General features: G+C 46.4%; 1 protein-coding gene across 2 annotated transcripts; it reads left to right on the forward strand.

The window, feature by feature from the left end:
• Nucleotides 1–1363: 1363 nt before the first annotated feature.
• Nucleotides 1364–11070, forward strand: Them5 (thioesterase superfamily member 5). 2 transcript variants are annotated; one of them, XM_063282170.1, is made up of 7 exons: nucleotides 1364–4607; nucleotides 4897–6117; nucleotides 6980–7181; nucleotides 8087–8225; nucleotides 9860–9970; nucleotides 10257–10381; nucleotides 10712–11070. In XM_063282170.1, the coding sequence occupies exons 2-7, from the start codon at nucleotides 5995–5997 to the stop codon at nucleotides 10759–10761; spliced, it is 750 nt and encodes a 249-aa protein (XP_063138240.1). In that variant the 5' UTR covers nucleotides 1364–4607; nucleotides 4897–5994; the 3' UTR covers nucleotides 10762–11070. The 2 variants fall into 2 exon arrangements, with proteins under 2 accessions (XP_063138240.1, NP_001102028.1); NM_001108558.1 differs by lacking the exon at nucleotides 1364–4607 and having other exon boundaries at nucleotides 5851–6117.
• Nucleotides 11071–19541: the final 8471 nt, after the last annotated feature.

The raw sequence follows: 19541 nt of genomic DNA on the forward strand, positions 1-19541 counted from the left end.
TCTTTTCTTTTTGATTAATTAATTTATTTCTTTACATCCCAAACACTGTTCTCCTCACAGAGAGTGCCTCCTTCCCTCCCGCTTTCCTCTGAGAAGGTGGGGTCCCTCTAGGTATCCCCTACCCTGGCGCTTCAAGTCTGTGCAGCATTAGGCTCATCCTCTCCCACTGAGGCCAGGCAAGGCAGCCTTCTTGGGGAAAGGATTCCACAGTCAGGCACCAGTTTTAGGGACAGCCCCCTGCACCAGTTGTTGGGGGACCCACATGGAGACTGCACATCTGTTACGTATGTACTGGAGGCCTCAGCCCAGCCTGTGCATGTTCTTTGATTAGTGGCTCAGTCTGTGAGAGCACCAAGGGGTCCAGATTAGTTGGCTCTGTTGGTCTTCTTGTGGAGTTCCTATCCCCTTCAGGGCCTTCAATCCCTCCCCCAACTCTTCCATAAGAGTCCCCAACCTCCATCCAGTGTTTGTCTGTGGGTATCTGTCAGCTGCTGGGTAGAGCCTCTCAGAGGACAGTTATGCTGGGCGCCTGTCAGCAAACATAACAGAGTATCATCATTAGTGTCAAGGATTGGTGCTTACCCATGGGATGTGTCTCAAGTTGGGCCGGATATTGGTTGGCCATTCCTTCAAGCTCTGCTTTATCTTTGTCCTTGTATTTCTTTTAGACAGGACAAATTTTAGGTCAAAAGTTTTGTGAGTGGCTTGGTGTCCTTATTCCTCCACCAGAGGTCCTGCCTGGCTACAGGAGGTGGCCTCTTCAGGTTCCATATCCCCACTGTTAGGCATCTCAGCTAAGACCGTCTACATTGACTCCTAGAAGACTCCCCATCCCTGGTCTCTGGGACTTCCTACAGATTCCCCCACATCCCTCACCTCCGGGAACTACAGATCTCCATTCATTCTCCTACCCTCTAGGCCTCTCTCCTGTCTCTCCCTACACCTGATCCTAACCCCACACACACTCCACTCCCTCCCTCTCCCATCCACCTCCCTCCCTCCCTCTGCCTCCTATGACTATCTTAGTATACCTTCTAAGTAAGATTCAAACATCTTTGCTTGGGCCTTCCTTTTTGTTTATCGTTTTTTGGGTCTGTGGAGTATATCATGAGCATCCTGTACTTTGTGGCTAATATCCACTTATAACTGAGTACAGACCACACATGTCCTTTTGGGTCTGGGCTACCTCACTCAGGATGATATTTTCTAGTTCCATCCATTTGCCTGCAAAATCCATGATGTCATTGTTTTTAATAGCTGAATAGTATTCTATTGTGTAAATGAACCACATTTTCTGTATCCATTCTTCAGTTGAGGGACATCTGGATTGTTTCTAGTTTCTATTATAAATAAAGCTGCTATGAACATAGTGGAACATGTGTCCTTGTGATCTGATGGAGCGTCTTTTGGGTATATGTGCAGGAGCAGTACAGCTGGGTCTTCAGGTAGAACTGTTTCCAATTTTCTGAGAAAATGCCAGATTATTTTCAGAGTATATTTACAAATTTGCAATCCCACCATCAATGGAGGAGTGTTTCCCTTTCTCCACATCCTTGCCAGCATGTGCTATCACTTGGATTTTTTTTTATCTTAGCCATTCTGATTGGTGAAATGTAAGATGGCATCTCAAGGTTATTTTGATTTCATTACCTTGATGACTAAGGATGTCAAACATTTCTTTAAGAGCTTTGCAGGAAATGGGTGGCCTCCAGTTGTGTTTCCTTTGTTGCTTCTGTTTCCATTTTTTTAGATCTTGGACCATTTTATTCCTTTTCTTCACTTTTGGTTGTATCTCCCTGTATTTCTTTAAGGGGTGTGTTTATATCCTCTTTAAAGGTCTCTATCATCTTTGTTAGATGAGATTTAAGGTCATAGTTGTAACACATGGTCAGGTGTGTTAGGATATCCAGGGCTTGCTGTAGTAGGAAAGCCGGGTTCTGATGGTGCTCTGGTGCACTGGCTTCTGTTGATTATCTTCTTGAGCTTGTCCTTAACCATCTAGTAGTCTCTGGTTTGGGCTGGCCTGGTAGTCCCTGGGAGTAGCAAGCCTCTGGAACTAGTTGTCTCAGACAGCAGCAGGCCTCCCAAAAGGCAGGCAGGGCTGTGGGCTGGAGAATGGAATTCCCATCCAAGATTTCAAATAGAAGGTTGGACTGGAAAGGAGATGGGACTGCGAAAGAAAAATGGAGGCATGTAAAGCAGTGGGTGTACAGTGGGGTGCAGACCTGCAATTGTAGGTACAGGTGCTGTGGTGGCTTAAATATGTTTGACCCAGGGAGTGGCACTATTAGGAGGTGTGGCCTTGCTGGAGTAGGAATGGCCTTGCTGGAGGAAGTGGGTAACTGTAGGACTGAACTTTAAGACCCTCCTAGCTGCTTTAGAAGTCAGTCTTCTCCTGGTTCCCTTCAAAACAAGTTGTAGAACCCTCAACTCCATCTTCAGTGTCATGCCTGCCTGGACGCTGCCATGCTCCCACCTTGGTGATAATGGACTGAATTTCTGAACCTGTAAGCCAGCCCCAATTAAATGTTCTCCTTTATAAGAGTTGCTTTGGTCATGGTGTCTCTTCACAGCAGTGGAAACCCTAACTAAGACAGGTGAGGACTGGAAGGAAGATGGAGCTCCAGTAAGATGGGGCAGAGCCCACATCTATTAAGCTTGCTGGGGTCCCAGCAGTCTCAAGGATCGGGGCATGTGTGTCTTACCTGGGTGTCCTGGGTGGGAGCCAGGAGGAACTGCAGTGGCGGGTACAGAACTGTGATTGCAGGTAAAGGTATAGACTGGAAGGAAGCTGGTTGGTTGGTTGGCTTGTTTGTTTGTTTTCCTTTGGGTCATTTTTGTATGTTTGTTTTTATTTTGGATTTTGTTTTGGTTTCTGAAACAGTTCCTAGAGCTTTCAAATTAGAGCATTAGACCAGGCTGTCTAGCCTAGAATTCAATAGAGATCCACTTGCCTCTGCCTCTGAATACTGGGGCTAAGGGTATTTGTCAACACTATGGTCTTGTCACCATATTTTACTATTGCTTTGCTTGCTTGCCTGCCTGCCTGCCTGCCTGCCTGCCTGCCTGCCTGCCTGCCTGCCTGCCTGCCTGCCTGCCTGCCTGCTTGCTTGCTTGCTTGCCTGCTTTAAAGATTTATTTTTGGCCCTGGTTGGTGATGTACATCTTTAATCCTGTGAGTTGGGAGTTAGAGACAGGTGGATCTCTAAATTGCCATCAGCATGGTCTTCAGAGTGAGACACTGTCTTTAAAAGGTTTTTTTTTTTCCTTTAGTTATGCGATGTGTATCTGGATGTGTGAGTGTATACTGTGTGGGGTGTCAGATCCTCTGAAACTGGGACTCAAGCTCAAGTCCTCTGTAAGACTCATACTTGGTCTTTAATTGCCACACCATCTCTCCAACCTCCTATATTTTGCCTTTTTTTAATATAATATTTTATTAATTCTTTGATAATTTTGTAGGTCTATGTAATATATTTTGCTCATTTTCTCCCCCATTCCTCCCTGTAACTCCTCTCAGATCCACCCTTACTCTACTTTGTCTACTCTCTCCTTTTTACAAATACTAATCCACCAAGTCCAATTTTGGTTACCCATATACATGTGGGTGAGAGGTCACACACTGGAGCATGGTCAACCTACTAGAAGCCACACCCTTTTAAAGAAAAATGACTCTCCCTCCCTGAGAGGATACACACTTGTCAGTGGTTCCTTAGTAGGACTGGGGACTTATGAGCCATTCTGGAATGTTGATGGTTTAATCTTGTGTGGGGCTTAGAAGGGGAACCACTGTGAGTTCATGGTGCTGTAATGTACAGAAGGCTATGTTTTTCTCCAGTCCTCCCTGACCTCTGGCTTTACCAGTCTTTCCCTCCCCCTCTTCCACAATGGTCCCTGGGCCTTGTGGGAAGTGGACATGGTATAGAAGACCCACTCGTGGCTGAGCACTCCACAGACATTCATGGGCCGTACTTTATAAACATTTGAGGATCTCTTTGTCAACCACCGTCTACTGCACAAAGAACCTTGGTGAAGACTGAGACTGAACTGATCTATGGGTACAGACATACTTTCAGAAAATAATAATAGACCGCTGGGTCCTACACGCTCCCCAACAGTGGGTTCTTGGCCAGACCTATGTTTTCTCCAGTGGAGCAGGTCTTCGGTCCGATCAGAAAGCAGTTGGTTGCCCCGATAACATTCACACCACGACTGCATCCACAAACATGGCTTTCCACATCAGTTATTACCGTAGTTCACAGGGCCACATGTTGCTTCTTGAGGCAGACAATAAATACTTTGAGGGCCTCTGTTTTCTTCCTTTCTCTCTTAAGGAGTTTCCCTCCTCTTAGGGTGGCTACTTTGAAGAAAGATAAGATGGCTGATTAGTCGCAGCTGTTGTGTAACTGTCTTGACCAGCCTTGAACTTGTTGAGAAGATCCATTACCAGGAGCCTTGCTAGTAGAAAACAGAGACCTACAAGGCCTTTCTTTTAAGCTGCCAGGCTTTTTTTTTTTTTTTTTTTTTTTTTTTTTTTTTTTTTTGTCCCAGGTCAGGAAGGTGAGGAAGAAGCCAGCCATCCTGGAAATTCTTGCCTTTAGAACTTAGTCATGCCCTGGACTCTGACCCCATAGGTAGCAATGAATATCCTAGTAAGAGCACCAGTGGAAGGGGAAGCCCTGGGTCCTGCTAAGACTGAACCCCCAGTGAACTAGTCTATGGGGGGAGGGCGGCAATGGGGGGAGGGTTGGGAGGGGAACACCCATAAGGAAGGGGAGGGGGAGGGGGATGTTTGCCCGGAAACCGGGAAAGGGAATAACACTCGAAATGTATATAAGAAATACTCAAGTTAATAAAAAAAAAAAAAAAAAATCAAAAAAAAAAAAAAGAACTTAGTCATGGGTCCTTTCCCATCTCTCTGCCTACCAGGGAGTCTGTCCAACTCCTAGTCTCTTACATCACACGAGCTTCACATGCGTCTAGGCTTGTGTGCAGGGAAAGACCGCAGAGATTCTTACAGCTCGTATCTTTGCTGAGGCCACTTCAGGTTTAAGAAGATTATTATCTCCTTGATTGAGAATTCCACAAAAAAACACACAACTCTAGGTGTGTGGTGTTTTTTTTTTTTGTTGTTGTTGTTGTTTGGTTGGTTTTTTTTTTTTTTTTTTGGTCTAGGAACCCAAGATCAAGATGCCCACCCCCTCTCACCTCCCCAACCTCCACCCCTGCTAACTTTTCTTAGCATCTGTTAAACTGCTCGCTTATGCAAACCTTCCCCTGCAGATGTTGAGAGAGACACCAGAATGTGGGTTTTGCCTTTAAAGCCCCTTGGTCTAAATTCTCAGGGCTACACTTGAGTCCCCAAATACCTGAGTGCCTGCCATCCCAGCCAGCTGGAATAAACATGTTCAATTAACTATCAACTGTATCTGAATGGTCATCTCTGGTGGGTTTCCTGTAAGGAAGGGAGAGGGGAAACAGGATTTGTGGTCATTCATAGCCTTTCAATGTGCAGGAACCCATTCATTCCCACAGGTGAGAAATCTGAGCTTCTAGGAGTCTATGAGCTAGAGTCACAGTCACAGACCTGTCAGGATCTATAGGTGGGCAGGGGCTGCCTAAGGGATTGTGGCTTGTGCAGTCTGATCTAGGTCCTCACAAGACCACTCGGATCATTCTGGAAATGTTCTTGACTTCTGTACTCAGAAACCCAGGGCTGATCTCTGGGTCTCCCTGCAGTGCTTTTTGTGCACAGGCCAATCCTCCTGCCCATTCATGTTCAAGCAGCATCTACCCCTCCCCAGCACTGGGCAGGGCTCTGGAGCCAGCTAAAAGCACTTGTGTTAGAGCAGCCCAGCCCAGTCTTGCAGTCTTCCCTTCTTCAGCCGGAGCTCTCTGCTAGAAGCAAGCCTGTGTAGGAGCGCCTGGCACTCACTTGTCCTCTGGAGTCAGCCACTATTTATCCAAGCAAAGCCTGGATCCTGGCACTCAGCCATGATGAGAACAGGTTTCCAGGGGGTAGCAAGACTTGTCCACCACAAAGCTCTTTACAGAAGCCCCCAGACCCTGCCCAGACTCCACCTGGCCTCAGCGTTTGGATCTTCCACAGATTCCCTGGTAAGTTCCCAGGCAGTCAGATGAGCTCCCTTCCTCTCTAAGGGCCTAGGGCTTGAGCACCCTAAATCCTCTTTTCCTGCCTTATATCTGGGGTGATAAGGACCAGTTTGGTTTGGCAAAGGAAAAATGCTTTGGGGTAGTTACTACATAAGCCATATCCTGAATTAAAAGTACTAGAGCAAATGCTGGTCCAGATCCTGTGTGGCCATTGGTAAATATTTCGTAGAGTCCACATTGCAACCGATAAGTAGAGTATCCCCTGACAGAAGCTCCTGTCTGTGGGTTTGGCAGTCAGCTTGCTTATTATCCACAGAAGTGACTAGTACATGACATCTGTCAGATAAACATTATCCCTGACCCTGGCTATGATATTACACTTCCTTGGGGCCTGAAAGCATTTCAAAGGAGCTGCCAAACAAGCCCATAAGCTAACTAGCCACTGTAGTGAGGGGCTAATAAATATCTCTCACTAACTGTGGGCTTATCACTTAGGAAAACAGTGACTAACTCAACCATCTCTCTCCCAAGTGTAACAACTTTAAATCAAGTTCCCATTTCCCCACCTATACAATGGGTCTAATAGTAGCAGTTCTCATTTCAAGGAACTAGCCACAGTAACAATGTTGCACTTGTTGGAATGGCTAGTCCCATCTACGTCCGGATATCCCTACTTCTTTGTCTTTCACACCCCACTCATCCACAGAGGTTCCCAAACCCCTACAAGGAAGATGGAGTCTTTCCCTCAGCTTAACACCCCTGCAGACAGGACTGAAAGCCCCAAACCCAGAAACAGACATTGCCTACCCAAGAACAACCCAACCTTCCAAGATGTCATCATTTCACCCTGAATTTTCTTGCCTAGGTTGCAAGATTCTGTGGAGAGAAGACAGATTTGAAGGATTATGCCCTTCCGAATGCCAGCTGGTGTCCAGATATGCTGAGCCTGTACCAAGAATTTCTGGAGAAAACTAAATCAGGCAGCTGGGTTAAACTACCCTCCTTCAAGTCCAACAGAGATCATATCCGGGGCCTTAAGCTCCCATTTGGACTGGTAGCTGCCTCAGGTAAGACCAGGTCTGAAAGGATCCAGGAGCACACACAGACACATCCACCCTCCAAAACACACACCTCTACACACACACACACACACACACACACACACACACACACACACACACCACATACACATACCCTCCCCCGACCACATACACACACCGACCCCACACTCATGCCTACACACAGGGGTTGGGGTGCCTGAAACCCTCAGTCAGTTCAGCCTGCTGCCTTCCTCTGGTTCAAAGACATTCAGGAAGGCTAGCCATGGTAGCACACAAATTCCAGCACTTAGAATGCAGAGGCAGATGAATACAGTCTGCAAAGCCACCCAGGACTACAGAGTGAATTTTCTCCAAAGGGGAGAGGGTGAATATGATTAAAACACATGTATGAGATTCTCCAAGAATTATTACAAAAAAAATTTAAGACATTCAAGAAGGAAACTCAGGTGCTTCCCGTCCAGTTCTCAGACGGGAGGTTCTTCTACACTACCTACACCTCTCTCTCCTGCAAACCAGCCTTGTATGGGAAGCATGTCTGCACTGATCTTTCTGTCTGAGCCCATTATTTCCCTCTGAAGGGGAGCACATCCAGCTGAAATCTGACTAGAATGAGAGCCTGAAAAACAAAAATTGTTATTTCCAGAATGAGGATATGGCTCAGTTGGTGGGATGTTTCTCTAGTCCTGATCTTGCCTTCACCCCTAGCTGGGGACTTTATTAGAGTTTGTTCCCAAGACACAGCCCCTCTAAAGACAAGGACCATGCTTTGCCCCCCTTCAAGGGCTCCCTAACAACAAATCCTAGATGTCTTCTGGTTCTCTCTCCTCGCTCTTGCTAAACTCAAACTCACATGTCCTGACAGGTCCTCATGCCCTGAAGTATCTCTGCTTCAAATTGTGATCTCTCCCCAGACAAACAGGACTGGCGCCTCTTTACAAGATCCATCCAACTGGAAGGGCAAGGTTATGAGTATGTCATCTTTTTCCACCCATCTGAGAAGAAGTCAGTCTGCCTTTTCCAGCCAGGCCCCTACCTAGAGGGGGCACCAGGGTAAGGCTTCACACAGGCTGGGGTGGATGCCTCCCAGGCTCGGCTCAACAGGGCGGGTCCAGCACCTACCTGGTTCTGGAGTCTCTAAGAGACCTAAAATGGGGTACAAGGAATTAGGTTTCAACTTTTCAATGCCAGGTCTGAGAGGAAAACCTGAGTTAGCTTGTCCAGGCTCCACTGTGCATGTATGGAGAACTCCCTTATCGAAGCCTTAGAATGTTCCAAAACGAAAAGTCGTTGGAGGTCAAGGATATTTTCTTTCTAAAAAAAGAAATACCCAAGAAGACAGAGCAAAAGTTAGATGAGTTGATGAGTTTCATTCAAAGATATATGGCACTACTGGGGGGAAAAAAGAAAGAAAGAAAAAAGGCAGAGCAGATGAGGCACTCAGTGGACTAAGAATACAGAGAAGAGATCAACCTCCACTGGGTCCCAGGCCAGTATGAGAAGGATTTGCCCATTGGCTAAGAACTGCTCTGCAGAATCAGCATTTTGCCTATAGATCCTTTGTTTGGCCAGGGAACACATAAGAAACAAGGGAAGGTCTGGGTTCTTGGGCATCAACTCATTTTCTCTTCACAGTAATAGAGGCAAGTGCCCAGAGGTGTCAGTGAGATTTGGGGAACTTAATCAGTGTGGTAGTGATTCTTTTTATTCACAATACCTGGCAAGAAAACAAAGGCTCAGAACAGCTCAGTAAGTTGTTCAGGAACTAGGAATCCAGCCAGGTGGTGTAATGTCACCTGAGCAGTGGGGAGGTGCCTGGGAGTGCCAGGGCCCACTGCAGCCTTGGCAGATCAGCAAGAGTGGCTGGCCTGGGTCTATGACAAATTGTATTTACTTTCCAACCCCAGGGCTGTTTTATGTCATTTGAATATTAACTTAGGGTGGTGCCCCAATACTTTCTCCTAGCCTAATCACTAGTGACAAAGGTGTGTCATAAAGGACAGTTTGCATAAATGATAATGAAGGTTTTATATACTTGTAGTAAAGCAAACATCTGTGGCATCACACTGAAGTGATCTCTTAGGTTTTTCCAAGCAGTGGTTTTCAGGAGCCTTCCTTGCTGGACCTTGAAGCTGTGAGTCCAACATTGACTGAGTGACTGGTAGGGTGAGATGGCCCAAGCTCTTGTTTCAAAGACTTAATCAAGTCCTTGGTGGCTTACAACTACAGTCTCAGAACTCAGGAGGCTGAGAAAGGATTGTTGTGAGTTCAAGGCTAGCCTAGACTTCAGATACAGATCCTGTCCCTACAAACAATGAAGGACTAAGTCGAAAAGTCCAGGTGTTTCCCACTCCTTGCAACCTTCTAAAATGTGACAGCTGCAGCCAGCAACTAGGTGACAAGTCAGGAAGATATCCTCCATTAATTTTGTAAGGGAAAAAATCCTATTGATAAAATAATTGTGTCAGCTGTTAACACATGCTGAAGCAAAAAGGAGGGAAGTTAGTTATGTTTGACCTTCTGAGGCCCACAGGACATATCTCCGTGTCCGTTCCTGTTTGGCTGCCTGGGATGGAAGAGCCGCCTTTGGGGAACTCGGGAAGAAAAATGCTTGAGGGGTTTGGAACAGTATGGAGAGGACGCCCAGCAGCCCTAACCCTAGTCTTACTCCCCATCCTGATCCCCAGGTTTGCCCATGGAGGGTCACTGGCAGCCTTGATGGATGAGACATACTCTAAGACTGCCTATCTGGCTGGAGAAGGACTGTTCACACTAAGTTTCAACATCAAGTTCAAAAAGTAAGTGCAGGCCCTCACACCAGGGCCGATGTCTGGGTTCTGTTTTTATCATGAGATTAAGTCAGCTTTGCAAGTTGAGTGTGAAGATCCCGCCTGTCTCCCTTCTTTCCCAGCCAAGCATATCCCTAGACCCAGCCCAGAATACAACCTCTGCCGTACCAGAAGCCAACACATAGCCCTGAACCTGGGGCTGCTTCTGAGTCCTGGAGGCAGGGTGAGGTGAGTCAAGGATAGAGACCTGTGTGGGAGCAGGTGGGGAAATGAACTCAACCGCCACCTCTTCCAGCTTGATCCCCGTGGGCTCTCTGGCTGTCCTGGACCTTCAGGTAGAAAAGATTGAAGATCAGAAGCTCTACATGTCCTGTATCGCCCAGAGCAGAGACAAGCAGACAGTGTATGCCAAGTCCTCTGGTAAAGAAATCTGCAGCCTCAGTCTGGGCCTGCCTGCCACTACCCAACCCACAACAGGGAGGGAAGCAGAGGGTTAAAGATCAAGTCCTAAGCTGGAGTCTAGTACTTTTAGGAGTGGGAATGTGTACTTGCTAGAGACATGGATGAAGAGAAAGAGAAGAAAACTAGAATTTTCCTAGTGAGGATTACCCAACCTGCACCGCTGCAGGACAGTCTCGGGTGATGACTGATCTGCAACAGTGTTGCACTCCACTCCGGGCAACTCCAGCTCCCCGTCCTGGGCAAACTCCGCCTTCCCGTCCTGGCACTCAGCTCACTCCTTCCTTACAGGTGTTTTCCTTCAGCTACAACTGGAAGAAGAACAGTCCGGGGAGCAGTGACTCTGCCTTGACCTTGATGACTCAACAGCCACATAACAAAGGGTCCCCAGGAATCAGGGGGCAGACAAGAGCCTTTTATAGTTGGAATCAAAATCGTCCACAGGCCAGAGATAGCTCAGCAGTTAAGAACACTGGCTGCCATTTGATTCCCAGTACCAACATGGTGGTTCACAGCCATCTTGTAACTCCTGTCCAAAGGAATCCAAAACCCTCTCTTGGGCTCCATGGACTACCAGGCATGCATACGGTGGTGCCTTACATGCAAACCAAACACCCATATACATAAAATAAATTCATGTTTTAAACTTTTTTAGTTGACATTTTTAATCTTCCAATGTCCTCCCATCAGCACCAACAGAGGAGACTTACAGAGCTCCTGCCAAGTGCCAGACACTGAACCAGGCGATGCAAATCAGAGTTACTGGCCTGGAGACACACTGAAGGCACACAGAGCACCAAATCAAGATCTTCCCGTCCATCCTTGGTTCCTGTCAGCAGAACAGTGTGTGCTGGAGAAAGGGGGCCAGGTCTGTTTAACTCCCTGAACCAGTGACAGTCAGAAGGAAGCTTTGCCGAAACGGAGTTAAACTCAAGAGTTAAGTAGTGTGGTGACACACGGCTGAAATCCCAGCATTAGGGAGGGTGAAACAGGAGGATCCTGAGTTCCCAGCCTTCTTATGCTGTATAGTGAAGCTTTGTCCCAGAACAACAGGGAGGGGGAAGCTCAGTAGTAAAGCACTTGTGTGAAGACGGCACTGGGGGCAGGAAAAAGTCAAGAAGGCTAAGGACAGAGCATTAGCTGGAAGGCCCCTTCAGGTCTCTGAACTGGAAACTAGGGGCTGCATGGGTCACACTCACTGGTATGAGAGCTTTGGGGAATACAGTAAATTCCGACTTAGACCAGTTCACAGAGTGCATCTGTGAAGGGTGCTGTCTGGCTTGCGGGTCCCAAGTGGCATTCCTGGGATGGAGAAGAGAGGCATGAAGCAAAGGTCAAGGGTGCACTTAAGGGCCTCCACACTGGGTGTGAAGTGCTCAGGGAACTCCCACCCTGTAGGAAGTACCATCAAGAGCCTGGGTGCTGGAATATGGAGTGGGGGAGGGTCCCTGGAAGTGATGTCAGTGAAAGTTCAGGGGAAGCAGGAGGAAGGAGTGATGTCGAAGGGAGCAGATGGGAGAAAGGAGGCCCTGGGCCCACATGAAAGTGGGTGGAAGACCAAGGACCTCCTAAAGAGGCAGAGAAGTGAAGGTGAGGAAGACGGATACTAGGAATAATGGGAGGCTTCAGAGCATGTCACTAAGGAAGGAGACAAAATCTAGATAATAGGAAATGAAAAGAGAACGAGGAGATGAATATATATATTTTTCTTTCTGGGAATTTTGTTGTTACTGTTCCTTAAGGAAAGAATTTTGACAGTACTTATAAATTGGTTCAAAATTGATCTTTGAGTCAGATGAAGAACACAGATGGAGACAGGAGTCATCGGACAGCATCAGAGTGACTGAGAACAAAGTCAGGAAATGGGGACAAAGAGTGTCAAAGGATTGAGGGAACACACATCAGAGCACATCAGCTTCCTCTGTGATGTGAGAGGCGTGGCCTCAGATGGGAAAAAAGGCTGGGAAGGAGGATTGGGAAAGCCTCTGTGGCCTCAGGAAACCCAGCTCACCAAGTGCATGATATGGCCATGCTGAGTACCCCACTCTAGTGAAAAACAGTACCTAGAGTAGCATGAACCCGTCCGTGTGAGAGCAAATGGGAGAGCCAGCCAGCACCGCCCGGGGGGGTGGTGGCAGAAAAGCTATGCAAAGGCAGTGATAAAGGAAGAAGGGAGGTTATGTGGCTGGTGCATGTGTCTAGAGAGAAAATGCTTGCTCTGCAAGAGAACAGCATAGAGGGGGTAATGGGCATTGGAAGAAGTCTGAATCTCCTTAGAGCCTGGGGAAGAAAGGGGTCTCCACAGGGCAGGCTGCAAGAGGAGAGGAAAAAGGTTAAAATTAAGAAAGTCTCAAATGACCATATCACAAAGACTTTTCTTAGGAGATATGGTAAGGTCAAACGAGCTTAATCTCTGGAGTCTCACCCATGTCTTCTACAGACGGTGTTTCTCATTCCAGACAGTGGGGTCCAGGAGTCAGTCATTCTTGGCTGACAAAAAAGGTTCTGCCATATTCAGTGCATGACTGCCAAACTCATACTGTGTGCTGGCTTCCAGTGGCTAGGTAAAAGCAGTCATACTGTGTGCTGGCTTCCAGTGGCTAGGTAAAAGCAGAGAGAATCCTCCTTGAAGTTATTCAAATACTCCCAAACCTAAGAGTTGTTTTTTGTTTGTTTTGTTTTGTTTTGAAAGCATGGTCTAACTTACATTAAAGAAGAAGGAGAAGTCAGCATGATAACACAGGACTTGAAATCTAGTATTTGAGAGGCAGAGGCAAGCAGATCTCTGAGTTCAAGGTAGCCTGGTCTACAGAATGAGTTCCAAGAAACCAAGAACTACACAGTATCAAAGCACCCAGAGAAGGGGGGGTGGGGGCGAGGAGGAGGGGAAGCTGGACAGCTCTCTCTCTTCAGCAGCCTGCATCTGCATTTTAGTTGCGTACTGCCCTTCTAACTCTCTCACTCCCTTGATATTTATACTTAAATCTGTGTTTAAAAGTTTGTAAAAAAAATTCCAGCTTTGTTTTGCTTAAAAAGATAAAGGGAACTGGAGAGATATCTCGATGGTAAAAGCACTGACTGCTTTTCCAGAGAGCCCAGATGAGCAGCTCACAAGTACATTTATCTCCAGGTCCAGAGATCTGACGTCCTCTTCTGGCCTTCATGGGCACCAGGCATGAAAGTGGTGCACAGACATACACTCAGGCAAAACACCCATACGCATAAAATTAAACAAACAAAAAAAACAGTAATGAAAAAGTTTAAAAGATAAAAAATGGAGGGAGGATAGAGAACGAGAGAAGAGGGGATGATGAAATTGTATTTTAACTTTAAAGAGAAAAAGCGATGGCTTTCATGAGTAAGCAGATAGTAGTGGCCTCTGCCTCTGTTTGAAAGGAGTAGGAGGATCTGTGCTGAAATCGTACACTTACAAGTGAAGGATTTGGTTTCAAACTTAAACTGGGGTTCCAGGAGCTGGGGCTTAGACCGGGAGGTTAGAGAGAATGAAACCCTTTGTAGCTGTAACGAGGAGTCGTGTACAATCTGAGCAAAGAACCTGCTTCTAAGCAGTCAATCTCAAGGGATGGTCAAAGGATAGCTAGACAGGGTTTGAAGGGCTTTGGCCTAGTGCCTCCCTAAAGCTGAAACAGTACACGCACGCGCGCGCGCGCGCACACACACACACACACACACACACACACACTTCTATTAAAACTCTTTCTCCTTTCTTCTTCCAGCTTTCAGTTACCCTTAATGTTCTGCTAAACTCAGAGTTTAAACCATTGTGTATTGAAAAACAGGTTTTCCTCTACTCATGGTCAAGGTGAGTCCATTATTCATCCAAACACTCCCAGAAGAATGGGAATATATGTCACCCCTCTTAAGCAGTTAAAAAATAAATAAGGGGTGGAGAGAGACCATTGTGTTTGAGTTCCATATTAAATAGGTGGGTTGCAGCTGGCACTTTGCCATACTGTGGAAATCTATAGAGTTGGGAGCCTCTCGGGCACAGCTTCACAGCCAGGCCTGACCTGGCAAGGCTAGCTAGTATGCAGGAGTTCCAAAAGGGACAGAGATCAGCAGGGTTAGGACTCTTCATTAGTGTCACACTTTGATCAGTGGAGGCCTCCAGGGGCTGATTTGGCAGCCCTCTATCTAGGTGAAATGAAGGAGATGCTGCCTCCTCATTTGCAAACCTATTCCTTCAGGTAGTATTCATCTGGAATGCAGCTACTGAGAAGAAGACCACTGTGGTGGTTTGAGTAAGAATGGGCCCCCGTAGACTCATATATTTGAATGCTTAGTCATTAGGGTGTGGCACTATTTGAGAAGGATTGGGAGGTGTGGCCCTGTTGGAGTAGGCCTGGCCTTGTTAGAGTGAATGTGTCTCTGGGATTGGTTAGGCCCAGTTCTCCCTCTTGGCCAGTGGATCAGGATGTAGCTCTCAGCTACTGCTCCAGCACTATTCATGCCACTAAGTGAACTAAACGTCTAAAACTATAAAAAAAAAAAAAAAAACTGAAGTGGAAACTTAAAGGCTCTTTGGAGAGTCAGTTGGATGCTGTTTTGCTGGGGCAAACACGTGAAGAAGTGTTTTCCTGAAGTGGACACAGGTGAAAGACTTATGATGGAACGTTTCACTGAAGCAAACACAAGGGAGAGGATGTTCTGCTAAAGCAAACACGTGAAAGAACATGTGATGAAGAATTCTTTTCTAAGAACACGCATGTATTGATCCATCTTGCATTGAATAGTTGAGCTCCATGTGTTGGGACTCGGACTCTGGCTGATTGGATGCCTGTGCTGAGGTACAGCACGTGGAGGACACGTGGTGTTTGGAGGGTATACATAGGACTCCACAGAGTGATGGAGGCAGAGCTTGGCTTGCTGGTACAGCTAGCTGTGCCATGCTCGTGGGTCTCCAGTCTTCGCTGACCTTCACTTCTCAGAGAGAGGCACAGCAGAGAACTTCTGGTGTTTTTGCTGGTCCCTCCTGCTGACTCAAGCCAAGGCTGAGCCCGGTTGTCTCTGCCAGGTTGTATAATGGTTGCTGCTAACCCGACTCTACTGAACTGGATTGCTGGTGTATCTGTGAGGTGTTTGTGAGTGGATCAAGAGCTAAAGCTGCCTGCTAACCTGGGAGCTGAAATTCTGATTTCCAGACAACACAAATGGAAGTTGCTCCCAAAAAAACCTTTCTAAAACTGTCCACTCCACCCCCCCATCCCCACCCCCCCATAATATTTCTTTTCCACTACCCCTGGTGGGTTGTGGGCTACAAGGGAGATGAAAGCATTTAAGAACCATCATTGAAAATAGGATTTGAAAAAAAAGTTACAGCAAATCTCCAATTAAATACTTTCTTTTGTAAGAGTTGCCTTGGCCTTGGTGTCTCTTCACAGCTATAGAACAATGACTAAGACAACCATCCAGATATAAGTGGCGATTTACTCTCCTTGAAGCAGAGGATATGCTGCCTGAGTCAGCCTGAGTCAGGAGCCACAAGAAACCAAAGTTAGTAGCCACTGCACACAAAATCTAGCCATCTAAGAAATCAGAAAGATGTCAGCACCTCATACCAACTTTTAAAGAAAGAGCCTTCCTGGAACTGAGACTGCAGAACTGGGCCAGTAATTAAAGGTCCTGGTTTTAAGCCAGAACTGTGGTTTATCACCGGTAAGCATTAGTAGCCAATTCATGCTGCCTGAGCGGAGCCCTCGAGACATGGACCAATACCCAAAAGCAGCTCGTTTGTTTGGTTTGGGTTTGTTTGTTTTACAGGGAGTCTTAGAAGTTGCCTGCCTAGAAACAATGACCTGCGCTGCTCTGAATCTCCCATCTGGCTTTGACCCAGTGATCAGGGCTGCCTCACTCCTTTCAGTGTTCTGCAGTGGCCTCAGCAAGAGCAAGGTTGGTACACCTGAGGAGTTGCTATGGTTCCAATGTGCTCCCGTACAACTCACATTGAAATCTGATTGCCATTGACTGGACTGGGAGGTGAGGTCTTTAAGAGATGATTAGGTCACTGTGAGTTTTCCTTTTTTCTTTTTTTTTCTTTTTCTTTTTTTTTTTTTGGAGCTGGGGACCGAACCCAGGGCCTTGCGCTCTCTAGGCAAGCGCTCTCTAGGCAAGCGCTCTACCACTGAGCTAAATCCCCAACCCCGAGTTTTCCTTTTTTCATTACATTATTACTGTGTGTGTGTGTACATGTGCATGTGTGAGTAAGCATGTGTGTGTGCATGTGTGTGTGCGTGCATGTGTGTGTGTGTGTGTGCACGTGTGTACATACGTACAAGCTACAGAAGTCAGTTCTCTTTCTTTCTACCATGTAAAAGAAGTCCCCCAAACCAGGGCTGTAAAACAGGCTGATGTTCCAAAAAATATAGCATCCATGGAATTCTGGAACGTATCCAGCAACCCTGGAACCCAAAGGTTGCAAAAAGAGGCAGTCTGACTCTCATTATGTAGGTGTTTTGTGGGGGAGGGAGGGGAGAAGGAGGAAAACCATCCTCACTCAAGAGGGAGCAAGGGAAGCAGTTTTTCCAGAAAAGCAATTTCTGGGTCTGGCAAAGGCACCACCTTCTCTCTATTCTCAACTACAAACCCTGTAGGCTGTCCAGACAGGACACTATCTCTTAGACCAGTAAATCTAGTCTCAGCATTAAGATTGACCTGAATTCTCGTTCTTTATCTTGTCCCATTTACTCAAATTCTTTCTTCTTTCTTCCTCCCTTCTCCTCTTTTTCCTCCTCCTCCTCTTCTTCTGACAAAGTCTCTCCATGTAGCTCTGGCTGTTCTGGATCAGGCTGGCCTTGAACTCTGCCTCCTGGTTGTTGGGATTAAAAGCATAAAATACCATGCCCAGCTATTAAACTCTGTGTTCAAAATTTCTGAAGAGCTGGGTGGTGGTAGCATATGCCTTTAGTCCTAGCACTCAGGAGGCAGAGGCAGGCAGCTCTCTGGGTTCAATGCCAACCTAGAGTTCAGAAACCCAGTCTTGGAAAAAACAGAACAAAACAAAACAAAAAACAAACAACAACAAAAAAAAACAAACTAAAAGGAATCTGAGTCTGCAGAGACTGACTAGCTAAAATTTCAGTACTGTGGGAAGATTGGAATCTATTCATGTAGCAGGCAACCAGCTTCTATCAATCCAAAATCTAAGAACAATACCAGATAGCATCTGAGCCTATAGGAAAGCTGTCCTCATCTTCAATCTGTGTCTCTGACAAACCCTGACCAACTTTTGGAACTAGGTACTCCCCCATCTTCACCCAACTGCAACCTGTCATTGATAGAACACATTTCCCCTATTCCAGTACTCCATCTCTCTTAAAAGTCCCACACCATCCTTTCTCTCTCTCTCTCTCTCTCTCTCTCTCTCTCTCTCTCTCTCTCTCTCTCTCTCTCTCTCTCTCTCCATCCCCACCTAGAGGCAGCCTTTTGCACTGTCCAATAAACATCTTTCATGAGGTTTGTTTTATGGTGTGGTTTTGCAACATTCCTTGGCCCCAATTATTGAGGTAATCTTTCACCAAAAAAAAATCCTTTCAGCCTTGGTTTATGAAAGCCTTTGTTCTGTAAAACTATAAAAATTCTGTGACATGGCCTTCATGTTGGAACATGGAATTTGGGGAGTAAACCAAATCTGTGTTCCCCAGGTGCACATGGCTCTAGAATAAACTATCTCTTATTCCCTTTAAGATGAGAGCTCTGGGGTTTGCAACTCAAATTCTTAAACCAGTGATCCAACTCAGGTCATCAGCCTTGGCAGCAGGCACTTTTAACCACTGGGCTATCCATCTGTCAAAGAGCATTCAATGCCTTTCTTTTATGAATTTGTTCTTGTGAGAGTGAGTTGTGTTTCAGGATATTTGATCACACTGTGACCCCTGAGATTGTGTGATTCACTGGGGGGGAGGGGGAACCACTGTTCTAGTTGTGGTGAGGCTCAGCTCTTAGCACACACCTTTAATCCCCCTGGCTGGAGAACAGACAAGCCCTTAATGCACACTTTTGATCCCAAACAATGAAGATAAAGTTAGTTTGTAGGAGGAAGCACCCATGTTTAAAATCAATGCCTAATTGAATGGCAGACAAAGTGATGAATCAGAGAAAGATTTGACAGAATAGGATCTGCCCAACTCCCACAAGAAAAGAAAGGGAAGCTACTTAAGAGAAAGCAGTGCAGAGAGATTGGAGGCAGTTTTACCAGGACAGTTATACAGAGACGGGTTCCAGAGAGAGAGAGAGAGAGAGAGAGAGAGAGAGAGAGAGAGAACAAGCTAGACACACGTGAAGACAGAAGAAGCCAGAGAATGAGAGAAGCCCAAAGATAACAAAGTTAGGATGCAGCCAAGCAGGGCAATTCAGAACAGGCTGAGAGGCTGAAGCCAGAGAGAATCAGTGTGGAGAGTTTTGAGCCTGAACAGCTAGCTGTAGTTGACCAGTCAGCCAGAGTTCAGAAAGAGCTACACAAGGTGAGTTTATTCAGGTTACTGAAAGACCCCCGGAGTGGGGAGACCCTCACTCAAGTCTCAGGATGACGAGACCCCCCAAGAACTCACACAAGACCGTCCTTGTAATCACATGAGGTTTATCGATAGCAACACTGGGGTCGAGACTCGTATCCCACGCAGGGGCAGTGGAGTTCGACCCCGAGAGGCTGGGAGAAGAGGTATTTAAAGGAAGAAACCACAACCCGAGGGGGCAGGGATGGCGTCATTGGAAAGTGTGTAGAATAACAGTGAAAAATTACAAGGAAAAACTCTCTGTTTTTCAAGATTGTTTCCTAGGAGAAGCTGTCTCCTGCTTCTCAAGATTGTTTTCTAAGATTTATGGTCAGCTAGTTTCTGGGAGAAAGCTGTTGAGCCGGCCAATGTAATTACCCATTCTATAGCCCTAGGAGAGGCTTCTTGGAACATACAATTCTGGGGCCTAACGTGTTTCTTTCTTCTTCTGCTCTAAACTTTGTGTCTAGGGGGACAACTTTAAAACTTTTACCTTTCATTACTACAGTTAGGTCATTCCTTATGCTCCCCTTCCTCTCCACATGCCCACTTTCCCCAAGTCCCTCACAGAGGCCAGCTCCAAACTCTAGGATTTTCCAGTCTCCAAAAAC

The sequence above is a fragment of the Rattus norvegicus genome, chromosome 2 (assembly GCF_036323735.1).
Source record: "Rattus norvegicus strain BN/NHsdMcwi chromosome 2, GRCr8, whole genome shotgun sequence".
NCBI lineage: Eukaryota > Metazoa > Chordata > Mammalia > Rodentia > Muridae > Rattus > Rattus norvegicus.

What these genes read in the sequence shown, in the direction of transcription:
- Them5 (XM_063282170.1), top strand. Translation starts at nt 5,995, where the DNA reads ATGATGAGAACAGGTTTCCAGGGGGTAGCAAGACTTGTCCACCACAAA. An exon ending in TGGACTGGTAGCTGCCTCAG is followed by an intron (nt 7,182 to 8,086) that starts GTAAGACCAGGT and finishes ATCTCTCCCCAG; the next exon opens with ACAAACAGGACTGGCGCCTC. An exon ending in AGTGTATGCCAAGTCCTCTG is followed by an intron (nt 10,382 to 10,711) that starts GTAAAGAAATCT and finishes CCTTCCTTACAG; the next exon opens with GTGTTTTCCTTCAGCTACAA.